Genomic DNA, 22,500 nt, shown 5'->3' with positions numbered 1-22,500 from the left:
CTGTTTTTTTTTCCATTTCAATATGAACTGGCATGAACGAATATACGTAGTTGTGAACATGAATTAATGATGTACAGATACATTAACAAAGCTGTACACATTAACTTTCCTTCAGCAGTGACTGTGCACTTACGTTTACTTTATAACTGCTCTGCCATGTTATGTGCTAAGCATAAAATACAGGCAGAAACTGAAGTTAGAGCAGCACAGCGATATGACATATTCGCGAGTGAAAAGGATCTTTCAGGGAGGAGTTTTTGAAGAGTGGGGAGTCGATTTGACTAACATCAAATTAGGGGGGAGTACAATTAGCATGTGTGCCTCTGTGTGAAAAGGATTCTGATTGGAGGGGAATGGAAAATTGACATTTGATTGGCATACATGCCCACTGGTACACGTAACAAAATCTGGTCTCGTGACACATTGACAGGAGACATAGTATGCTGTCAATAACTTATTCTAACCAGTCGGAAAGCTTTGCTGGACACCTGTATGAAAATTAAGTCATTAATTTACAACGGTGAGTAATGGATACACAGTCGAACAGGATTTTACTGCTTTGCTGTGGAAATCCCAAAGAGATGGAGATAAACAGCAGATTAAAAAGTGCACAGTGACCTCTAGTGGTACAGAAAGGGTACAGCATCCAGTGCAGAAATATAGCCCTTGCTGTCCATCACCGGTCTTAACCCCACCCCGTGCAGATCTGATTGGATCAGAGAGGGGCAGCCACACTTCAGCAGCACGCTCATGTTCTCAACAGCTCTATTCCCGACGCTTCCTCACATGACCGCGTGTGAGCGTTATTTATAGACGCGGTGGAGGACACTGTGCCCTTCAGACTCTTCTTCCCAGTTCCCCTGCTGTGACTTCTGTCCGCTGAGAATTACAGGTAGAGAGGGAGGGAGGGTGTCGAGAACTGGCAATCTGAAGGAACGATTCATCTTAAATCTGCTCCACTTGAGAGAAGGAGAAGCCTTGGTTGTGTGTTTTTGTGTTCAGGCACTGCTGTGGCCGGCCGTCTCAATGCAGGCAGGACCCAGGCTCAGGAAGGGGGTCTCTTTCCAGCCACTCATTTTTCACCTCATTATTCCTCCCTTTGCCCCTTTTCCTGATCCTAGCTCCACCTAGGTGAGGCGGGAAAAGTGAAGTCAGGGAATTGGAGAAAAGGTGAATTTGGAAAACGGAATGTCCTCGCCCCATTGTAGATCGTCTACCGTGTAACAGTTTATTTTCGTTATCCTATTGTTTGGCCTATGTCTCTGACTGTTTTTCTTATTTCTCAGCCTCATAATAACTTGACTGTCATGGACACAATTCTGGTCCTCATCAAGACTGGATACTGAAAGCTTTCATATACCAGCACTAAGAAAGTGATTGAATACACTTGACTAATTATAAACAGCTGAGAAGCCAACTGTCCAATTACTTTTGGTCCCCTAAAATGGGGGGCCTAAGTATGAGAAGCGATGTCATTCTGACACTGATCACCCAATACAGATGTAATTACCCTCAAATTACAGGTGTCAGTCTACACTTTAAAATGTATTATTTACCTTAAACCACAATATGCCAGAAATTGCTTTGCAATGTCATAAAGAATAAAATGACTATGTTCATATTGTGCTTATTGCACCATTTTGTAAACAGTCTCATAAGAGGTAACAAACAAAAAGGTTGAGGTTAACTAATAGGCTCATAATTAGGTCGTTGAACATGCGTTTTACTTGATTTTAAAAAATGTCTCAACCGTTTCAGCACAATGCAGGTTTAATAACTTGCTATCACTCGCTTTACCTTTGCATTATTCATTATCTTCCAAATGGTTAGTTTTGGTGGTCAGGTGTCAACACATTCAGCAATTAACAACCAACTGATAATTAGCAGCCGACCAGCACACCCAGTAGCTTCGGGCAATCTTAAACTGTTTCGGATACAGCCACACACTGAATGTCAGGGCCCTGACAAAATGCAGCAAAATGTTTATTTCAACAGAAACGGTGATGCTTTAAATATCCTATTGCAAACCGTGGGTGGCATGACTAAAGTAGTATGGTTTGCCATGAAGTTATCGGGGCTTTAAAGTGTAGGCCTAGGTATTATTCTGGCTACACCCCCGACGCACCCACCAAATGGGAGCAAATGTACCTCAAAGCCTGTCGCAAAACGTTGCAGACCAGGGCAGTACTGATAGCTGACAGAATGCTGCAGTCAACCTCAAGAGTTTTTCTTTCATCTGTCTCTCGGATGAGACGTTAAACCGAGGTCCTGACTGTTCCCCTGTGTCCTGGCTAAATTCTGAACCCTGGCTCTTTCAAACTGCCACCGAGGTATCACCTGATTCAGTTGGCAGAAACATTGTTCTCTCCCTCTCCACCTCAGCTGATGTGTGTTGAGCATACTGGCGCAAAATGGCTGCCGTGCATCACCCAGGTGGGTGCTACACATTGGAGGTGGTTGAGGCGAGTTTCCCTCTCATCACTGGAAGCACTTTGAGTGTCTAGAAAAGCACGATATAAATGTTATGAGCTATCTATTGTGTGAGTCTATTTCATACAAAATTATTTAATGATCGAGAAAGACTAGTGAAATGATGAAGGAGGAGTTGTTTGGAACGATCACTTACATTCAGCTGGCTATAAAATAGGCTGAAGGAACAAATGTGAATGTTGCTGGATTGGTCACCACCCTGTTTTTTTTGTGGCTGTTTTGCCATTTGCTGATTCACCATGGGAGGTGAAAGGTTGTTAATTTGGGTGTTAGGGCTTGCTTTGTGTGGTTGTTTATGTGATGCTCAAAGGAGCTATCAGTTTCCAAACACAAATGCAGGTCTTGTGACACACCGACCGTTAAGGAAACCTGTGGGCACACAGTTCTCCTGTCACAGCTGGCTTCACCCAGGCTCCCCTGCCACCCTGCCGGACCTTTGGGAGGCCAGGCTTCACCCAGGCTCCCTTGAGGCCCCGCTCAATCTTTGGGAGGCCTGGCTTCACCCCATCCAACCGTTGGGGGTTCCCAAGGTGACCACTATTCCAGTGGAACCTCCAACACCAAATCCTAATGCTGTGAAGGTCCACTGTGGGGAAAGCTCTGTTCAGATGGAAGTGGATATGGACCTGCTTGGCATTGGCCACCTGATCCAGTCATCCGACATTAACCATGGGAGGCTGTGGACCTGTTGAGCAGAAGGGATCTACTCCAGTGCTTCTGTTTGAGGATGTGGCAGCGTACTTGCAGGATGTAATGTACATGATCTAGAAAGTGCTGGCAACCGCTCCATCCTGTCTGCTGAGCAACTCCTTGTATTCTCCCTGAGGATCATGGATGGTAAGCGAAGCTGACTACCCCTGGGTATTTTGCCTACTAACTATGCTTCAATCCCTTCTCCCCTGTACCTGGTAGATAACTGGCAGCTGGAGAGGGCATCCAATGTCTTCTTCCTGGGGGACCTCATCAACATTGAGGCCTCTGTGGTCCTGGCCAACCACGTGTGTGTTTGTGGATACATGTGTAGCTACTTTGGTCCCTGATATGAACGCAGTCTCCAGATATGCTTTCATTGAGAACAAAGGGTGAAACCTCTGCTGGACCTCATTTGTAGCCTGTCCCATGGATGTGATAGAGCTGCAGTGTTTGGCTTCCAGGTGTCTAATGGATTCCAAGCTGGCCAGCTCCCGCTCCCAGTTCCTGTCAAGGGCACAGGACGATAAGCTGCCATTTCAACTGGATGCTTTCATGTTTGCCCAGGATGCCAGGAGTGCTGTGAGTAAGTGGCTTTGCATTGGGCATGTGTTCTGGAGGAGGTTCTAGTACTAACTCATATATTTCTATATGAATGTAGATCTACATTTTCTGCCATCTGAAAGCCACTGCAGCTCTTCAGAAGGGAGGGCCTGCTCATTTCCCCTCGGAAAGCAACGGTTGGTCTAGTTGTTGGGGTAGGGGGGAGGATGGAGAACATAACCGGTTTCTCTTCCAGGTGGATTGAGGCATCAGGTAATGACCAGGCATGTAGTTGCTGTGACTCCAGCTTCTCAGAGAGGAAGGGCAGGAGTGTGGATTCAGGTTTGATTTTTGAAATGGCTTCAATTTTCTGCTCCCACTGTTGGTGCCCCTGTATGAGCTTGTTCTGTTCTCCAGTTGTGCAGTATGGAGGTGATTCAGTCCTGGGCCCCATTGTTGTCCAGGAGGCTGACGAAGATGTTGTGCTAGAGTCTCACTGGCCTCCGAAGGCCCATCACCTTGCAGAAGGTAACTGCCTGATGGGGATAGTGCTCGCCCTGTACGAGAACTGCATAAAGAATGGCAGCATTGTGAAGCCTATAGCTTGATGTAATCTCTGCTAGGTGCCTCTGAGGCAGTGTTCATGGCTGGAGTGATGGCTACAATCGGGTTGGTCTGCATCATTGTGCTGGGGACACTGGTGTGGTGACAAACAGTTTGTAACAGTTTGAACAATTTGAATAAATGTGGTGAACATGACGTCTTGCGTCTGCATTATTGTTGCAGTCTATAAATGTGTGAAACCTCACCATTCTTCCAGAAGATTCTGGCCTATCTGATTTGCATTTTCTAGGCACATTCTCAATTCAGGTTTAAAGGGAAACTCTTCCTACACTGGAAGAGTTTGTCTAGCCTATTTGTATTTAATCACTAGTTGAGGCCATACCCACTTCTATCTGGATATTATAAATGTGGGTGGTAGAACAGACTGTGCACACCTCCCTACCCCTTCAGTGTATTTGGGCAGGAAGTCTCAATTCACACCATCCCTCTTGAAACCGAAGTCAGAACTCCGGGTATGTTAATCTCCCGTTGGACTGCACCTGTTTAGCTGTTAATGCCAAGAGTTTCTTTGCATAACCTGGCTTCATAAAACCAAACCAATGTACTTGAGCTGAACTGGTTCTACAAAGGTGATCCACTTGCTCAGTGAATTTAGGCATTAACTATGCTGAGCGTGTTTTCCTGTTAAAGTGGCTGCGTATGCAAAAATGAGCCTATGCCAGTACCGCATGGGCCATTGGCTAGTCAAGCTGCAACCTGAGACTGATATGAGGGTAGTACTGGTGCGGAGATATTACAAACCAATTTTCGTAACAGGCTGTGGATTTAACGAAACATGGTGTAAGTGAATCAGTGAAACCTTATTGTCCGGGTTATTTCGGTCCTTTGACATTTCTGCCACGTCTGTCTGAAACTTTCAGACTTTCAGACTGAGGCTCTCCTAGCAGGGATGCTGTGCAACTTTGCAGTGCTCTCTGGCTGGATGGGGCATGGGATGGTGATGAAAGGGGCAGCCTGTAGCGTAATGGTAAATGTACATGACTGTTTCGATCCCCGGTGTAGCCACAATAAGATCCGCACAGCTATTGGGCCCTTGAGCAAGGCCCTTAACCCTGCATTACTCCAGGGGAGGATTGTCTCCTGCTTAGTCTAATCAACTGTAAGTCGCTTTGGATAAAAGCATCAGCCAAATGACATGTAATGTAATGAAACCCACAACTTCCTAAAATGGAAGTTAATTTGCCAAATGTTTTAAACCCTTTATTCTGGGGGGCATATATTCAAACACAAATGCAAGTAATATGCTGCAACAAATTGAGTAATGCAGTGTTTCAAGTTAAGGGTGTTATTGGTTTCTGTTAAACTATAGACTGCATCTGGTATGGAGGCTATATTGGTTCTCCAGCTATGGTTGTTGGGACTGTCATATGCCATGAATGTGTGGTTTAACAGAGTGTGCTGGTCACAAAATTGGCATATATTACAGGATTACCTATGATTTTCAAGTATATCTTCAAATTCTGGAGGTCTCTGTTTGCCGTGTGACTGGTACCAGCATAAGATTTATTGTTTTGGGGCAGGGGCACTGGAGAGAAATTATAGAGTGAGGGTGTTGGGGCTGACCCCAGAGTAGTCCAGCTTCCAAAAGTGCTGTTGCAGTTGGCAGCTCAGCATTGTTTCAATTTTCCCCAAGACTAGTCGAATGGATACATGCTTGAGCAGCCAAATGAGTAGGGGTAGGCCATTTAAATGGACTGATGGGCAACATCTGCCTGAACAGGCACCAGTCCAAACTCATGGTCCGGTGTTGGTTCTAAAAGCAGGGAGAGGAGTGCGGTCAACAAACTTCAGCAGCGGATGCTTTGGCTGTGAGTGTCAGTGTAGTGGAAGAGCACAGTAAAAGGACAGTCAGTTCATGTGTATGGTTGATCTGAATGTGTGACAGACCAAGACTCCGGTCCCATTTGACAGAGTAATCCAACTACACAATGGTGACTAGTCATCATTCTTCAGCCTCAGGCCTTCACCAGGGAGGGGAGAACTAAGGCCATTGGCCTTCAATCATTTCAGACCATGGGAGCTTCCCTTTTTGGGGCCTGGAATTGATAGTTTGAGGGACTTCAGGGACAGTGCCATTGTCTAGGGAGCACTTGGACATGGCTAAGCAAACAAGCCCATGCACAACAGATCAGATAATGGCGAGTCTACTTTGCGGTTGAGTAATCTTGGAATCGAGTAAACCAAGACGTACAGTTTGAAGTGGTTAAAGCATTTGTGCATAAATGCTACAAATGTAGCGGGACTACAATAAGACAAACAGCAGGGGTTCATTTTCCACCATATTTATTTAAAAGGAAGAGCCCCAACCCAGTCACAATGTAACAGGTTTATAGTGTCTCCAGAGCAGTACCATGATGCAGACCAGTCCTACTGCCACCATCACTCCAGCCAAAAACACTACCCGAGAAGCACCTGGAGGCAGAAACAAATCCATGTCACCCATTGGTTCACAGCCACATTACAGTTCTACAACATAACAGGCAAGACCCACCATGTTGGATAAGATTAGCTTCTTGGGTAATCTTATGGGGCTGCTGTACAAGATCCTCAGCCTTCTGGACAACAATGGGGCCTAGGACTGCATCGCTCTCATACTTCATGACTGGAGAACAGAACAAGGTCACACTACCACCCACAGGAGGCAAGAAGGCAAGTAGTGAAGCAGTTGGAGGTCAAACCTGAATCTGCACTCCTGCCTTTCCTCCCAGAACAGCTGGAGTCACAGCAACTACATGCCTGGTCATTACCAGATGCTTCAATCCACCTGGAAGACAAAGGTTACATAGATGCCAGGAGCTCAAATACACCATTCTCCATCAATAAGACCTACTGTTGCATTCTAGGAGGAAATGAGCAGGCCCTCCCTTCTGCATCTGGAGAGACTACAGTGGCTTTAAGATGGCAGAAAATGTAGATCTATAGAGTGAGGAGAAACATTGGTTAGGACAAACATTAGTTGCCAACTTCAGAAAGCAGGTGCATAAAACAATTTACTCACAGCACTCCTGGTCTCCTGGGCAAACCTGAAAGCATCCAACTGGAATTGCAACTTATCATCCTGTACCCTTGGCAGGAACCGGGAGCGGGAGTTGGTCATCTTGGAATCAATTAGACACCTGGAAGACAAACACTGTAGGCCCCTTCACATCCATGGGACAGGCTACAAATGAGGGGCAGCATACTCACCCTTTGTTCTCAATGAAAGCATAGCGGGGGACTGCATTCATATCAGGGACCAAAGTAGCTACACAAGTATCTACAAACACACAGAGGGGCACGTGGTTTGCCAGGACCACAGCGGCCTCAATGTTGATGAGGTCTCCCAGGAAGAAGACATTGGATGCCCTCTCCAGCCGCCAGTTATCTACCAGGTACAGGGGAGAGAAGTCAAAGCATACTTACAACTGCAGACAGAAATGCAAGGTTACCATCAGCTTTGTTTACCATCCATGATCCTCAGGGAGAATACAAGGAGTTGCTCAGCAGACAGGATGGAGTGGTAGGGGATCCAGGTTGGTTTCAGGGCATTACTGCTCACATTGTGTAGCCTGCATTTGTGGGGGGAAACCAAAAGTAAACTTAAACCAGGTCCATGTGATAACATGGTGCATTTACAGCCTCATGAACAAAGATTTACTGCCAATAAGTTGTATCAGGAGAAAAACCAGATGCATACAGCCAAGAAACAATGCCTGCTAACCTCAGGTAGTGGCACTGGATGCCCACCACAGCACTTGATGTCCTGATGATGGGAGTAGAACCAATTGCTCTTGGCTGATAGTTGAGGGCAAAGGAGTAGATCAGGGAGTCCTCGGTCATCTGGGGAACAAAGACCCATTAGGAACACAACTAGACCTGCATTATCCACATGAAGCACAGTGCGTACCAAAAGTATACTGCCACAGCCATGAAGCTCAGTCTCAAACAGAAGTACTGGCATGGATCCCTTCTGCTCAACAGGGCCACAGCCTCCCAGGGTGATGTCAGATGGCTGGATCAGTTGACCAATGCCAAGCAGGTCCATATCCACTTCCATCTGTACAGAACTTTCTCCACAGTACACCTTTACAGCATTAGGTTTGGACGTTGGAGCTTCCACTGGAATTGTGGGCACCTTGGGTCCCCCGAAGGTCGGCGTCATGGGAGGCTGGGTGTAGGGCGGCTTGCCGAAGGTCGGGTGGGCCGCCACGGGAGGCTGGGTGTAGGGCGGCTTGCCGAAGGTCGGGTAGGCCACCACGGGAGCCTGGGTGTTGGGCGGCTGGGTGTAGGGCGGCTTGCCGAAGGTCGGGTAGGCCACCACGGGAGCCTGGGTGTTGGGCGGCTGGGTGTAGGGCGGTCTGCCGAAGGTCGGGTAGGCCACCACGGGAGCCTGGGTGTTGGGCGGCTGGGTGTAGGACGGCTTGCCGAAGGTCGGGTGGGCCAACACGGGAGGCTGGGTGTAGGGCGGCTTGCCGAAGGTCGGGTAGGCCACCACGGGAGCCTGGGTGTTGGGCGGCTGGGTGTAGGGCGGCTTGCCGAAGGTCGGGTAGGCCACCACGGGAGCCTGGGTGTTGGGCGGCTGGGTGTAGGGCGGTCTGCCGAAGGTCGGGTAGGCCACCACGGGAGCCTGGGTGTTGGGCGGCTGGGTGTAGGACGGCTTGCCGAAGGTCGGGTGGGCCAACACGGGAGGCTGGGTGTAGGGCGGTCTGCCGAAGGTCGGGTAGGCCACCACGGGAGCCTGGGTGTTGGGCGGCTGGGTGTAGGGCGGCTTGCCGAAGGTCGGGTAGGCCACCACAGGAGCCTGGGTGTTGGGCGGCTGGGTGTAGGGAGGCTCACCGAAGGTCGGGTGGGCCACCATGGGAGGCTGGGTGTAGGGCGGTCTGCCGAAGGTCGGGTAGGCCACCACGGGAGCCTGGGTGTTGGGAGGCTGGGTGTAGGGCAGCCTGCCGAAGGTCGGGTGGGCCACCACTGGAGGCTGGGTGTAGGGAGGCTCGCCGAAGGTCGGGTAGGCCACCACGGGAGGCTGGGTGTAGGTCGGCTTGCCGAAGGTCGTGTGGGCCACCACGGGAGGCTGGGTGTTGGGCGGCTGGGTGTAGGGAGGCTCACCGAAGGTCGGGTGGGCCACCATGGGAGGCTGGGTGTAGGGCGGTCTGCCGAAGGTCGGGTAGGCCACCACGGGAGCCTGGGTGTTGGGAGGCTGGGTGTAGGGCAGCCTGCCGAAGGTCGGGTGGGCCACCACTGGAGGCTGGGTGTAGGGAGGCTCGCCGAAGGTCGGGTAGGCCACCACGGGAGGCTGGGTGTAGGTCGGCTTGCCGAAGGTCGTGTGGGCCACCACGGGAGGCTGGGTGTAGGGAAGCTCGCCGAAGGTTGGGTAGGCCACCACGGGAGCCTGGGTGTTGGGCGGCTGGGTGTAGGGCGGCCTGCCGAAGGTCAGGTGGGCCACCACAGGAGGCTGGGTGTAGGGAGGCTCGCCGAAGGTCGGGTAGGCCACCACAGGAGCCTGGGTGTAGGGTGGCTGGGTGTAGGGCGGCTGGGTGTAGGGCGGCTTGCCGAAGGTCGGCTTGCTGAAGGTCTGGTAGGCCACCACTGGAGGCTGGGTGTACGCAAAACCTGCTGTATTTGTGCTTGGAAAATTTGAATGGCCTTGCGCATCACACAAGCACCCAAACAAACCTAGAACTAGAATCCCAATAAACATCCTTTCTTTACCCATGGTTAACCAACAAATGTTTTTCCCAACAAAAAAAAAATCTATCGTTATCCCATTTTATAACCAGCTGAATGTAATTGATTGTGCCAAACCCAGCCTCCTTCATAATCCTAATCACAAATTCTTCTCTGGCCTTTTAGTGTTGCTGCTTCTTTTAATTTGCACTGCTGGGAACTTCTTATTTAGTGGTAAGAGTTGCATTAATTTCCGAAAGCACACATTCACACAATTTTTGGGAATGATTGCAGCATGCCTTCAGTTTTTAGTAAGCACCTGCTTATTAACACAGGTTTTGGAGTGTTATTAAATTTAGGAAGGTCTTGATTGCAGCATGCAATTAGAGTTCCTAATTCTCTTGAGTGGACTTCGGATTTAAAGGTATGTGTACCAGTTTTGTTGAAAGCGAAAGCAAATATAAAACTTTTAATATTCGATGCAGGATATTTTTTTCAATTCCTGAAATGTGTGTGCTTTTCAACCACTTATAAAATATTATGCTTACGAAACTTTCTTTGAAATGAATTACAATTATTTTTTAGTTTCCATAAATATTACCCAAATATCCAGTTAAGGTTTGGTTCATTTCACACAAATAATTAAATACCAAGATATGTGTTGCCTGAGATAATGGTGTATTTAAGTTTCGTAAGAAGATGAAAGGTCCGAAAATAAAGGCCCTGCCCTGTGTTTCTTCCACTCATTAAGTCAGCCAGCTGATTTCACTAATTAATACTCATCTCTTGCTGATAATTGAGCAAGATTTTTTTCAAATACAACCAACCAAGCTCTTACAGAATTATACCAACCATTTTAAATTGAATAAAAAACTGTCTCAGATCATCTGCACGACATATTTTATTTCCATGATTTACTTCTCATGAGTGCGTGGAATACAGCCTTTTTGCAGGGGAACGTTACCTATCGTATACTTTTATTTAAACTACAAATCCCGGAGGTCTTTTCGGCTCGGGTCGTTGTACGTCGAACGTTCCAGGAACGAGGGAGGGGGTCGGATGTGTTTACTTCCGGATTTCCTATCTGTGGCAGATCCTGATCACACCAGCGGTGTAACAGCAGCACAAGAACCGATGCGTGAGTTCATGACCGAGGACAAACCAGCGGTGCTCCAGGACAACTTCCCCTTGGCCCTTCTTGCTATCTCTGGAAGACAAGCCGCGATACTGCAGCGTCCAACAGACGCTCGGCACGCCTAGGCTACCGGGCAGCGACCAAACAGCTGCTCGTGTTTCCAGTCTAAAAAGCAAAGTCAATGTAGCCGTTTACCCGTTTTAGGAGCAGAACTGTCGGTCCCATTCTGACGGTTCATGGTGTTTTCATTAACCGGATTAAACACCGAAACAAGGAAAAGCACATTTAGCGGTTGTTGGAAGTGAAGACCGATTCACAGAGGACTTGACAGTTGGGGTTTGTGGGGTAACTACCCGGATAAACTAAGGAGGAGGACGCCTCCAGCTTGCGGTGGATTTACCCTTTCTAGCTGCAATCATGGATTGGTTGATGGGGTGAGTGTCTGACGTTACATGGCTTTCATGGAGTGAACGCAAACAATAATTTACGTTTTTAATTTTTACGAAGGGTTCGAGAGACAAATTGACAACTAGCTCGCTAATGTGGCTAGTCCGCTAGCTCAGTGAAATAAACCGGCTACAGCCAGCTGGCTAATAAGTGCTTGCTAACATTAGCTATCTTTAGACTGTCATGCAATTTACAGTGCACTTCACTTATTTGATCTAACTTAACGTTCGCTACTACGTCCAACTCTCAACTGTCGTTCTCACTGTGTTACGTTCATATTTATAATTTAAAGGTTCAGTGGGTTGCTTCCTAAGTCTTACGAATGTGTTTTTAAATTTCAAACCGTCCTCTCAGCCTGTAGTTTTGCGAGATGGTTAACATTAGTGTGTACATTGTAGGCTAGCTTAATATCGCGTGTTTTTCTTGCAGGGTGCATGTCGTGTTGCTTTAATCTGTCCATGTGTGCCACACTGTAATCGTAGTTAGCTTGCTGCTAATCGGCTGACTGCATGATCCAGGCCTGGCAACAGCTCGGACATGCATGTTCGTACCCGGCTTCATGTTGTAAAAATGACTGGAGAAAAACTTAATTTCCTCTGGAAGGTTTTCACCCGTTCCTTCGCGACTATAAAAACGATGTAATGGGAACATAAATGCAGAAACCACTGTTTTAACGTCATTTTCAAGTACGTTACTAGTTTTAATAGCCATGTGATGAATGAACACTCCCTTGTTACTGATCAAAGTTCTGCCCGCACACGAGCAGCTGGGCAAGTTTGACATTTTCATTTTTAATAGCATCACAGCCACCAACATTTATAGTTGACCACTGACTACTTACTCGAACACAGTTCCTTTACGACAACAAGGAAGTAAACATGTCCCAAAAGCACTCGAACTCCACAAGTTCTTGTGCAGTTTGAGAAGATCCGTCTTTTTACCTTTTACTTACATTTCCTTTACCAACAGCTGACAGTAATGCATGTAAATAAAGCATATTTTCCCAAGAAGTAAATTAAGATGCATGTCATAAATTATGCAGTGGAATGATCTGATTGTACTTCAACGAAGTACCATCAGAAATGTATCGATGGACGTGTTTTATGTGGAAGACTAGCGTTGCTGAGGCTTCGTATTCTTCAAAACAAGTATTCAGAATGCTTGCTACCCTGCAGTAATTACCGAAACTAAACGTGCTCATGGTATTTGCTCTGTTTTATAGCTCTCTAGTATACAGTGTGCAGAACGCAGTGTGTAAGATGTATCTGCATCGAGGCAGAAGTTGTAAGAAAAGAAAGTATGCTGAACGGCTGGGGTAAGGTCAGCACCCACCGGGCTGTGTTTGCACAGCTGTGCGGGAAACAAAAAGCACCTTGTGTTTACTTTTCTTTTACTTGCACAGGGCTTCACTGATCGTCCGCGGACGACTTGGGCGGCTTATGTGGTTTGATGTTTGCCCGCCATTGTACAGTATGCGTGGGGCCAAACTAGGACAGTGCGGTCTAGTACAAAGGTCAGAAACCTTAGGCTTTAGCGTCTGCTAATTGGCTGCAATTAAGGCATCTGTTACGATCTCTGTCCTGATATCGAAGTAGCTGCGCTGTTTGCATAGGAATGGTGCCGTTTTGTTTGGGTTTTGTAAATGGTAAATGGTAAATGGTTGGCATTTATATAGCGCCCTTTATCTAAAGCGCTGTACAATTGATGCTTCTCATTCACCCATTCATACACACACACTCGCACACCAACGGCGATTGGCTGCCATGCAAGGCGCCGACCAGCTCGTCAGGAGCATTTGGGGGTTAGGTGTCTTGCTCAGGGACACTTCGACAGGGGATCGAACCGGCAACCCTCCGACTGCCAGACGACTGCTCCTACGGCCCTGAGCCATGTCGCCGCCATTTTGTGAATGATGTCTCTTTCCTTTAATGTCATACTGTGCCTTTACAATTTAGATTTGCTTGGACACCTTCAAACATATTCCAAATTTTCTGGTTATTTCTCTTGTCTTCTTACAGTAAGTAGCTTGGCCTTTCAAACTCATATGCACGCTCCAGATAGACAATACTAAAACAAGGAATCACTTAGGCCTAAAGTTACAATAGGTAAAACATTTTTTGTTAAAACATTGTTACAAGACCATTGTAAATCCCTTCCTATCATTGAAAAGAGCTCACTGGCATGTTGACTCACCCTCTGCGTGGTTTTTTTTTTTTTAGTCCTTAAATTCGGGTTTCAAAAAATACAGTTGACTGCCCGACATTGTGCCAGAACATTGTAGGCAGCCTGTAGCATAATTGTAGCCACAGTAAGGTCCGCACAGCCGTTGGGCCCTTGAGCAAGGCCCTTAAACCTGCATTGCTCCAGGGGAGGATTGTCTCCTGCTTAGTCTAATCAACTGTACGTTGCTTTGGATAAGAATGTCTGCCAAATGCCATTAATGTAATGTAATCGTGTAACTGGACAATAATTCAAGCTCATTGGTTGAAAAGCCAATGGTGTTTCAATGTTAGCGTGTGTACAGAGAAGAGGGCATGAGCATGTTTGTTGCTGCTATTCCTTTCTGGACCGTTTGAAGTCCGAAATGACCTATTGTCCATTTAACACTGCATAAACTTTACTGGAAGGATTGTAGCATAGAAGTGATTTGATTAAAAAACGAATTAATCCACCCAAGGTTCTGACATCATTGGCTTTTTCAATATGTTTTCCCACACCACTCCCTGTGATTGGTCTTATCGAACAGACTTTGCTTTCATGTTCCTTTTGTCGATCTTGCCCAGTCGTGGACCTGCCTGCCGTGTGGGTTTAAAGGTCAATTTTGATGACATTGCTTTGGCTTGCAGATTGACACATTGCCTGTCCATTTTAGTCCATTTTGCCTGTACTCCCTTTCTAGATCTGTCCCGGATCGCATCCTCAGTTGGGTGAGTTTAATTTGTTGGAACTGTCAGATTCACATCAAGTTTCCGCTTTCTGTTTCTCTGTATGGGTCACTCCTCCATCATCCACTCAGCCCCTTCTGCTGGGCAGTTTGTTTTGGAAAACAATGGCAGGACACACCCCCTGAAGTTCTCTTTTCATCTGCGTAATTTGTGTTGTGTGGCTATGCAGCTGATTTGTCAAACAAAACAGGAGCAGCTTACATTCGGTCTGGGCTTGTTAGTGCATCTGTCTTCAGTGCAGTGAACAGGTGTAAAATCTACCCAGGGGCAGGCCCTGAGAGGAAACTATTGTTAGCAGTATAACTTCCCAAAATGACCCTAAGATTCCCAAATATAACCTCAGAATTCCTCAAAAAGGGAAATGCCCCCGGATTTTTACAAACCTAGTGTTAATGCAAGCTGAGCAGGAGTAAAATCTACCCAGTACTAGCTGCTGAGCAGTGTAGTCAGCTCCACCAGCAGATGCAATGTCTTGACGTCTTGTTTTATTTGCGGGACTTGCTGCACATCCAGAAATAAAGGTAGGAGAAGTGCCTACCTTAGTCCTCCCTCCTGATTTCCCCCGGCCCTCTTTCTGATATCCCTATCCCTCTTGTCTAACCCCCCCCCCCCCCAAAAAAAAAAAAAAAATGAAATTGCACCTATGATGACTATATGTTTAGAACAGCACTTCCTATGTATTTTCCTAGTTATGGATGTGATGCTTTGACTTGTGGAAGAAGCTATGCACTTGTCAATGGCTTTGGATTAAAAGTGTCTGCCAAATTACTAAAATGTAAATGTAAATGCCTAAATGCTGGTACAAATGCTTGTTGCTGGGGGCAGTACCCTATCGGTACATAAAATTGTACGCACAGGCAGCAATAGGCTAATTAATTTGTACCTTATTTGCTTGGAAAAACATACTAATTTGTGCCCAAATAGAACATTAATGTACTATCAGGGTACTTTTGGGAAATTTGATCCTTGAAGAACAAAAATGTACCTCCACTCCTTATCACTTTATTTCTGAGAGGGCAGGTGGAATTAAATGAGGATTTGCTGGCTGCCAATGATGACGGTGGAATGACAGGTTTCTGCAAGGTTAGAAAACACTGTCTATTCATATCTCTCCTCATTGAGGGAAAGACTGGTAATGAAACCCAGAAACATTGCAATTGGGCTGCTCATTGAGAAATAGAGATCGGTTTGGGGCAGTGGAGGTGGGCGCAGACCAGTTTGGGGCAGTGGGGACCGGTTGATTGGTGGAATGTCCTGTTTCCGGCAGGTTTGGTCAGGACTGTGGCAGAACTGCGACCTGGCCGTGTGTCTGATTTCCCGACCCTCACTAGGCCTTCCGTCACCGAAGAGACACGTCACTCAAAATGTGTCTTTGTATCCGTGGAAACGGGTCGTTGGGCGACAGATGCTTAATCCCTGCTCTTGAATGATGGAATGGCTTGTGTCTAGAGATGGGGTGCAACCAGTTTCCTTGATGGGGGGGTGATATGGTTTGCGATGTTTTGAGGGCGTTGGCAGGGCAGTCAGGGCCTTCTGTTGCCCAGAATTCAAAGGGTCTCTGGAGCAAAGAGTGTGGGCCTAATCCAGCCAAGTAGATAAGTAGATCAGCCAATCAGCTCTGCAAATGACATCGGCCAATGAGATCAGGCCACGGCCAAGCCACCAGGGTGACAGCAAAGCTCTGTTACAGCTTGCTTATCAACACAACTTTACAGAAATGGGGGTTGATCGATTGGTTGAAATTGTCAGTGTATTGGCTTGTGAGATGGTTTTGGTACGATAGGGTTTTGCCACGGTGAGATTTTCACTCGTAAGTTTGCTCAGATCTACACAAGCAGTCGGCCTGTTATTGCGTAACCTTCCTTCTCTGCTTGCTTCAGAAAATCAGTGAGCTCATTGTGTCGTGAAAAGCTGACAGAAACTTGTTGCCTTTGCTGAAATTCCTCAAATCGCTGGCTCGCTGGGATCCGGGCCTGGGCCTGAACCGGGGCAGGGCACACTACAATTATACCCTGAAGGACCCATATGCATGACACTGCATTGCATTCTTATTCAGGGCGAATTATCCAGTCGTATAGCCGACATCCAGCGAAGCAGTGCAGGTTAAGTACCTCACCTCAGCAGCGTCTTGCCTGGGAATTGAACCTGTGACCTTTTCGGTTACACGACCGGTTCCTTTTACAGTTATACAGCGCTGCTGCCATTCCCCCTGTCTGCGGGGGCCGGGCTGGCGCCGAAAGGGGGCGGTTTGCCGGAGGACAGCGGAGGCGAGGGCGGAAGCTTCTGGAATCTAAACCGACCGCAGTGAACGGCGCTTCAACCTTCCCTGCGTCTCTGGCAGGTACGGACAGCAGGGAGGTATGCGGCCCGTGGATACGCTACGCTAACGCTAACGATAACAACAGTCCCGCGCTCTCCGTCCGCCCTGCGGTGGAACAGGCTCGGGCGTCTGTCTCGTAAAAAGCGGAACAAACAGACTCAAAAGCTGAGCGTTTCTGTTCACCCTGCACGCAGTCGTGCCAGCAGGAAATAAAGTGACAGTGGAGGTTCATCATTTTTGTTCTTCAAGGATGAACGTTTCCAAATGTGACCTGAAAGTACAGTAATGCTCTCTTTCGGTGCAAATGAGTACATTCTCCAAGCTGAAGGGCTACTAATTAATTATATCCTGCCTATGGGTAGAATTTAATGCACTTATAGGGTACTGCCCCACTGACAAGCATTTAAAATGCACAGCTTAAAATAAAGTGGGGGGGGGGTGTGTATGTTGAAGGGTCCTGCGGGTGACGGGGTGACCTGTAGCATAGTGGTTAAGGTAAAATGACTGGGACACACAAGGTCGGTGGTTCTAATCCCAGTGTAGCCATAATAAGATCCGCACAGCCATTGGGCCCTTGAGCAAGGCCCTTAACCCTGCATTGCTCCAGGGGAGGATTGTCTCCTGCTTAGTATAATGAACTGTACTTCACTCTGGATGTAATGTAATGTAGTGGGTGACTCGCGGTAAGCGTTCGTTGGAACATCCCGCACCCCGAGCCCTTTGGAGTCGGTGTCCTGGTTCCACCTCGACGTTCCCCCGCTGCCTGAGCCGCCATTTTGTCAAAAACCGGCAGCGGTAACCCTGGTCCCCTGGAGGCTGTGACGGCCTGCCTTCCTCCCCTCCAGCCTGGGCTCTGCGGCGGGTGGAGGTGTCCCAGTCCGGCTGCCCTCAGCGGCGGGGACATGTACCCCTCAGTGTTTTGGCTGGGGGCACAGTGGGTATGGTCACTTCCCCCTTCCTGCTGTGGCAGCGATGATGGCGGTTTTGCGTTGGCTGCCGTGCGTTCAGCGAATGCCAGCGACACAACGAGACCCCCCACTGAGCGCTAGTAAAGGCTTCTGCTGTCATCATTACCGTTTCCCCTCGCATTCCTCACGGATTACACAGACAGAGGCTCTTGTTTGGCGTTTCTCTGTGAGTTGGCGCCATTACGCCCGTCGCTGTTTCTAAACCGCAGTTTTGTACACTGCTGCAAAGATCCATGGCAGAAATGGCGGAAACTGGGACAGCGTGGCGGGATCTGTCATGATGGGAGAATCAGGAGGGGGAGGGTCATCTGCTCTCTAATTGGTCATAAAAGTCAGTGATTGACAGCTGATTGTAGACTGACTGTGATGAATTTGCTTGCTCCCCTGTGTTTGGTTATGATGGAGGTGAAACGCCCTCCATAATTCCTGCTCTTGTGTTTTGTGTGTGTGTGCGAGTGTGTGCGAGTGATCGAGAGGTGTGTGCGTGTCTGATAGTGGTACGTGTGTGTGTATGTATGTGTGTGAGTGAGTGATCGAGGTGCTTGTCTGTGTGATAGAGGTGTGTGTGTGTGAGTGATAGAGGAGTGTGTGTGTAGGTGAGTGATGTAGGTGAGTGTGTGTGTGTGTGTGTGAGTGATATAGCTGTGTGTGTGTGTGTGTGTGTGTGTGTGTGTGTGTGTGTGTGAGTGATAGATGGGTGCGTTTGTGTATGTGTGTGAGTGAGTGATCGAGGTGCGTGTCTGTGTGATAGAGGTGTGTGAGTGTGAGTGATGGAGGAGTGTGTGTGTATGTGAGTGATGTAGGTGAGTGTGTGTGTGTATGTGTGTATGTGAGTGTGTGAGTGTGTGAGTGTGTGAGTGTGTGAGTGTGTGAGTGTGTGAGTGTGTGAGTGTGTGAGTGTGTGAGTGTGTGAGTGTGTGAGTGTGTGTGTGTGTGTGTGTGTGTGAGATAGAGCTGAGTGCGCTCTCTCAGACAGGACAGTGCGGCGGTAGTTTACAGAACTGCAGGCGTGGCCTTTTTGTGCCGATCCATCCTGCAGCAGATGGCAGATGTGGACGCAGCACAGGGCTCTGAGCGGGATTAAGGGAGATGAAGTGCAGATGTGGGAATGCCAGCCGGAACGTCGGGAGCGCCGGAGCGTTCCTCCCCCCGCCCCCCCAGCTCTGTCAGTCCGGCACGCCATTGGGGAATCCCACCCCCCATTGGGTGTGTTGTGTTGTTGTCTGTTGGTGTACTGCAGTGTCTGAGTTTACAGTATCGTTACATGGGGGGGGGGGGGGACCACCAGATTGTCACTGGTGGTCGGACTTTGTCGTATTTGTCAGCAGAGAGGAAACTGGCTCTGTCACCACGGTAACGGTCACTTCCTCCCTGGACCTCCCGCCGAGGTATGGAGACGGAGAGGGCCGTCTGTGCCTGCAAGCGTCCAATAGGACGGCCCGTCTCTGTCAGCATCCAGTAATACCGAGAATGGAAAGTGATACAGAGACGGTTTGTGGTTTCCACTTGTGGTAAATACGCATGAGTATTCATTCAGCTCCTGTTGGGGACTGCTGCAGACATAACGGCCTTAACTGAGTGATTCCTGAGGGCAGTGAAGTCAACATTTTACAGTTTGTTGAAGTCCTTTGGAGAAACATTGATCTAGTTTTCTGTAGATGTTGATAATGGTGGTGATGATGCTGTACTCTGTTACCTGTGTTTAACGAGTCTGGGAGTCTGGGAGTCTGGGAGTCTGGGAGTCTGGGAGTCTGGGAGTCTGGGGGTCTGAGGGTCTGAGGGTCTGAGGGTCTGAGAGTCTGAGGGTCTGCTGTACTCTGTTACCTGTGTTTAACTACCCTGTGTGAGTCTGAGAGTCTGTGAGTCTGAGGGTCTGAGAGTCTGAGAGTCTGAGAGTCTGCCGTACTCTGTTACCTGTGACGGGCACTGCCGTGTTGTCATTTGGCCGACTCCCGGCTCTGTGGTTAATCTGCAGATATTTAAATGTTTTAGATCGTTGTTGCCTGCGGCTCGTTTAGCCAGTGCCGAGACCAATGCTTAGAAGCAGCACAGTGCGGTGTCCTCTCTCTGATCACTGAGTGGATTTGTTCATTTGCATCTCCAGGGACTACCTGAAAGCACTCGCTGTCAATCCAGACGTTTTTCTAACGCTTTCTAGTGTGTCAGTCACAGAACCCATCCCTGTGACTGACACACTGACCCTCCCCTTCACACCTTCACTGTGGCCTGGCTTTGCTCTTGGGACGGGAGCTATAACTTGCAGTTGATTAGACTAAGCAGGGGACGATCAATGCGGGGTGAAAGGCCTTGCCCAAGGGCCCACACTGGGGCTTGAACCACCAACCTTCCGGTGTCCCAATCATGCACCTTAGCCACTAGGCTACAGGCTGGACTTTGGTCTGAGCAGTGAGGTGGTGTGGCACGTTCAGCATTATTTGTTTTTACCCACAGCGTTCCTGTTAGGCCAGCGGAGGAGAGTTATCGCTCTGCGCTGTTGCGTTTGGAAGAAGGCGGTGACGGGTTTGTTCCCAAACAGCGGCGTGATCTCTGCGTGTTTGGGTTGGCAGGTCCGTGGCTCTGAGTGTGTTTACTCTCTCTTAATGTGCCGAACTACCGAACCAGGAAAAGCCAAGAGTTACTCACTTCTGGGAATGAACAGAGATAAGAAGCGGTCGCACGCTACGATAGCATTGTTTTATGAGTGATAACGCAACGTTTATTCGCCAACTGGACCATTTCCCTTCAGTGGTTTTGTAAGCTAACGGTTGCATTACACTTGCATATTTTAATTTTGGGGATTGTCCACATCAAATTCTTTTTTATGTGCAAGTTTACTTGATGTGTTGTAATTGTATTTGTATCTCCTAAGTACAATAATAATATTAGCTGGAAGCAGTGTGTTTCCTGTCAATTTTATTTATTTAAGGCGGTTTTTATGCGAGTTTCTGTGGATTTAAAACCCACTTGTTTGTCTCCGGGCGGGCTGCGGGCGTGCAGAAAGTGCCGGGCTTGTGAATAAAACATGGCCGCCTTTTATTCCTGAGTGTGGAGGTGAAGAGGCTCGCTGAGTAACTCCGAGGCCCAAATAAATAAGCGCATGAAAAAGTAATGGCATGCTGAGGTAAGAGAGCCTTCAGAGTGTGCGTGGGGCCTGGGTGTGCGTGGGGCCTGGGTGTGTGTGGGGCCTGGGTGTGCGTGGGGCCTGGGTGTGTGTGGGGCCTGGGCGTGCGTGTGCGTGGGGCCTGGGTGTGTGTGGGGCCTGGGCGTGCGTGGGGCCTGGGCGTGCGTGGGGCCCGCTGTCGTAGTTCCCAGGGGTGTGGTCAGACTGCTGCTTGGTGGAGGTCCAGACAGTTTGGGTGGTTGTACATGGGCGTTGTTCATTCACCGTAACAACTACATTAAAAAACATGAATTGACACCTGTTACCTAACCGGTTCCTCTCGAATTGACACCTGTGCTGTATGATGGTGTCCGTCAGAAAAACACCTGTACAAGCCTCATTTTCTTACTTATTGGGCTGGTTTCACAGACACAGATTAAGCCTAGTCCTAGACGAAATTGAATTTTTATTAATCCAGGACTATGCATAATCTCTGTCTGAGAAACCAGCCCATAATGTTGCTAAATATAGTCCGTTGTGACGACGGTCAGTTACACTGCATTACAGTGAGTGACTAATACAGTTTGTAATTTTACATACAATAACACAGCTGGATATAGACGGTAGCTGTTAAAAACTAGCTGAAATCTTTATTTTTCTTTAAATTCATTTATTTTTTTACAAGGAATGTATAAACTTGTAATAGTTTTCTTCTATCCACTTCCTGGAAGATTTTACGAGATTTTACACAATCGTGTACCAGTGGGCGTGTATGCCGAACAAATATCTTGGAATTTTGTGTTCGCCTCCAATAAATATGCTTTCAAAAGATACGAGTGGAATGGATCTTTCAGAATACGTCATATCACGAAAGCTAGTGCTTTAAGTACCTTCCTCAAGGTTGCAATGACAGTGTCCGAACTGGGAATCAAATCCTAACCCTGGAGTTTCAAGTGCAAATCCTTGAGTATCCCGCTGCCCAGTGTTAGTGGACATTGAGCCAAAATGTCTGCCTGGCTCTCCTCCTACTTGAGTTCCACTCTCCCACGAATGTCCTAGGAGGAAACTGGTGTCTAAACACCATAAGTCTCCTTCACTCAAGGCGGCCATCTTTGGAAGGAGCATATTTTGTTATGAAATACTCACACCACATCCTGCAGGTAAAGCTGAGTCACTAAGATGGCGTCTGGTGATAACCCATCTTGGGGTTGAAAAGATAGTGGTTGTGGAGTCACGTTTCTTGTCATTTTTTATCGGATGAACACGGACTCAATATTTACCTTTACGCCTACTTTTAGTCGCAGACTGAATCATTCATGTGTCTGACACGGCTCCTCTGTTTAAATAGGATCCAGTTATACTGAATGTTCTAATGAAGGCATTTAGGCTGTGGGCCTTCCAGGGTACAAGAGCACTGCCCCAGCTGGGAATGAAACCTGCAACCTCTGCAAAGCTGGGCTGCTTCTAGGGGCTTTTATGTGACTGTTGTTGCTTTGTCTTTGTCTGCCTTTCATTTTTGCATTTGCTTTAATCCTGGTGTATTATAATGAATATACCACTCATATACAGTCATAGAGACATGGCGAATGGCACTC

The 22,500-nt window shown here is 47.9% G+C and overlaps 2 protein-coding genes and 1 pseudogene across 9 annotated transcripts in view; 2 read left to right on the top strand and 1 right to left on the bottom strand.

Annotated features, from left to right (window-relative positions):
- LOC133111887 (zona pellucida sperm-binding protein 3-like) overlaps positions 1 to 4,432 on the top strand; it is a 14,392-nt pseudogene extending 9,960 nt beyond the window's left edge.
- Positions 4,433 to 6,613: 2,181 nt separating this feature from the next.
- On the bottom strand, positions 6,614 to 10,093 carry LOC133111613 (uncharacterized). Of its 8 annotated transcripts, none has more exons than XM_061222091.1 (10): positions 9,279 to 10,093; positions 8,234 to 9,215; positions 8,048 to 8,166; positions 7,792 to 7,895; positions 7,534 to 7,711; positions 7,346 to 7,463; positions 7,178 to 7,263; positions 7,026 to 7,111; positions 6,839 to 6,949; positions 6,614 to 6,759 (listed from the first exon to the last, which is right to left on the bottom strand). In XM_061222091.1, the coding sequence occupies exons 1-10, from the start codon at positions 10,037 to 10,039 to the stop codon at positions 6,659 to 6,661; spliced, it is 2,646 nt and encodes an 881-aa protein (XP_061078075.1). In that variant the 5' UTR covers positions 10,040 to 10,093; the 3' UTR covers positions 6,614 to 6,658. The 8 variants fall into 8 exon arrangements, with proteins under 8 accessions (XP_061078075.1, XP_061078078.1, XP_061078082.1 ...); XM_061222094.1 differs by having other exon boundaries at positions 8,234 to 9,104; XM_061222098.1 differs by having other exon boundaries at positions 8,234 to 8,804.
- An 881-nt stretch (positions 10,094 to 10,974) lies between these two features.
- Positions 10,975 to 22,500, top strand: part of LOC133111359 (MOB kinase activator 2-like) — a 60,615-nt gene continuing 49,089 nt past the window's right edge. The window contains exon 1 of the mRNA XM_061221635.1: positions 10,975 to 11,559. Within this exon, the coding sequence (XP_061077619.1) occupies positions 11,543 to 11,559 (17 nt within the window). The 5' untranslated portion in view covers positions 10,975 to 11,542. The remainder of the gene's footprint in view (positions 11,560 to 22,500) is intronic.

Source organism: Conger conger, chromosome 15 (genome assembly GCF_963514075.1).
Source record: "Conger conger chromosome 15, fConCon1.1, whole genome shotgun sequence".
Classification (NCBI taxonomy): Eukaryota; Metazoa; Chordata; class Actinopteri; order Anguilliformes; family Congridae; genus Conger; species Conger conger.
Note: the sequence above shows the minus strand (reverse complement) of the source record. Positions and strands in the feature narration are given on the sequence as shown.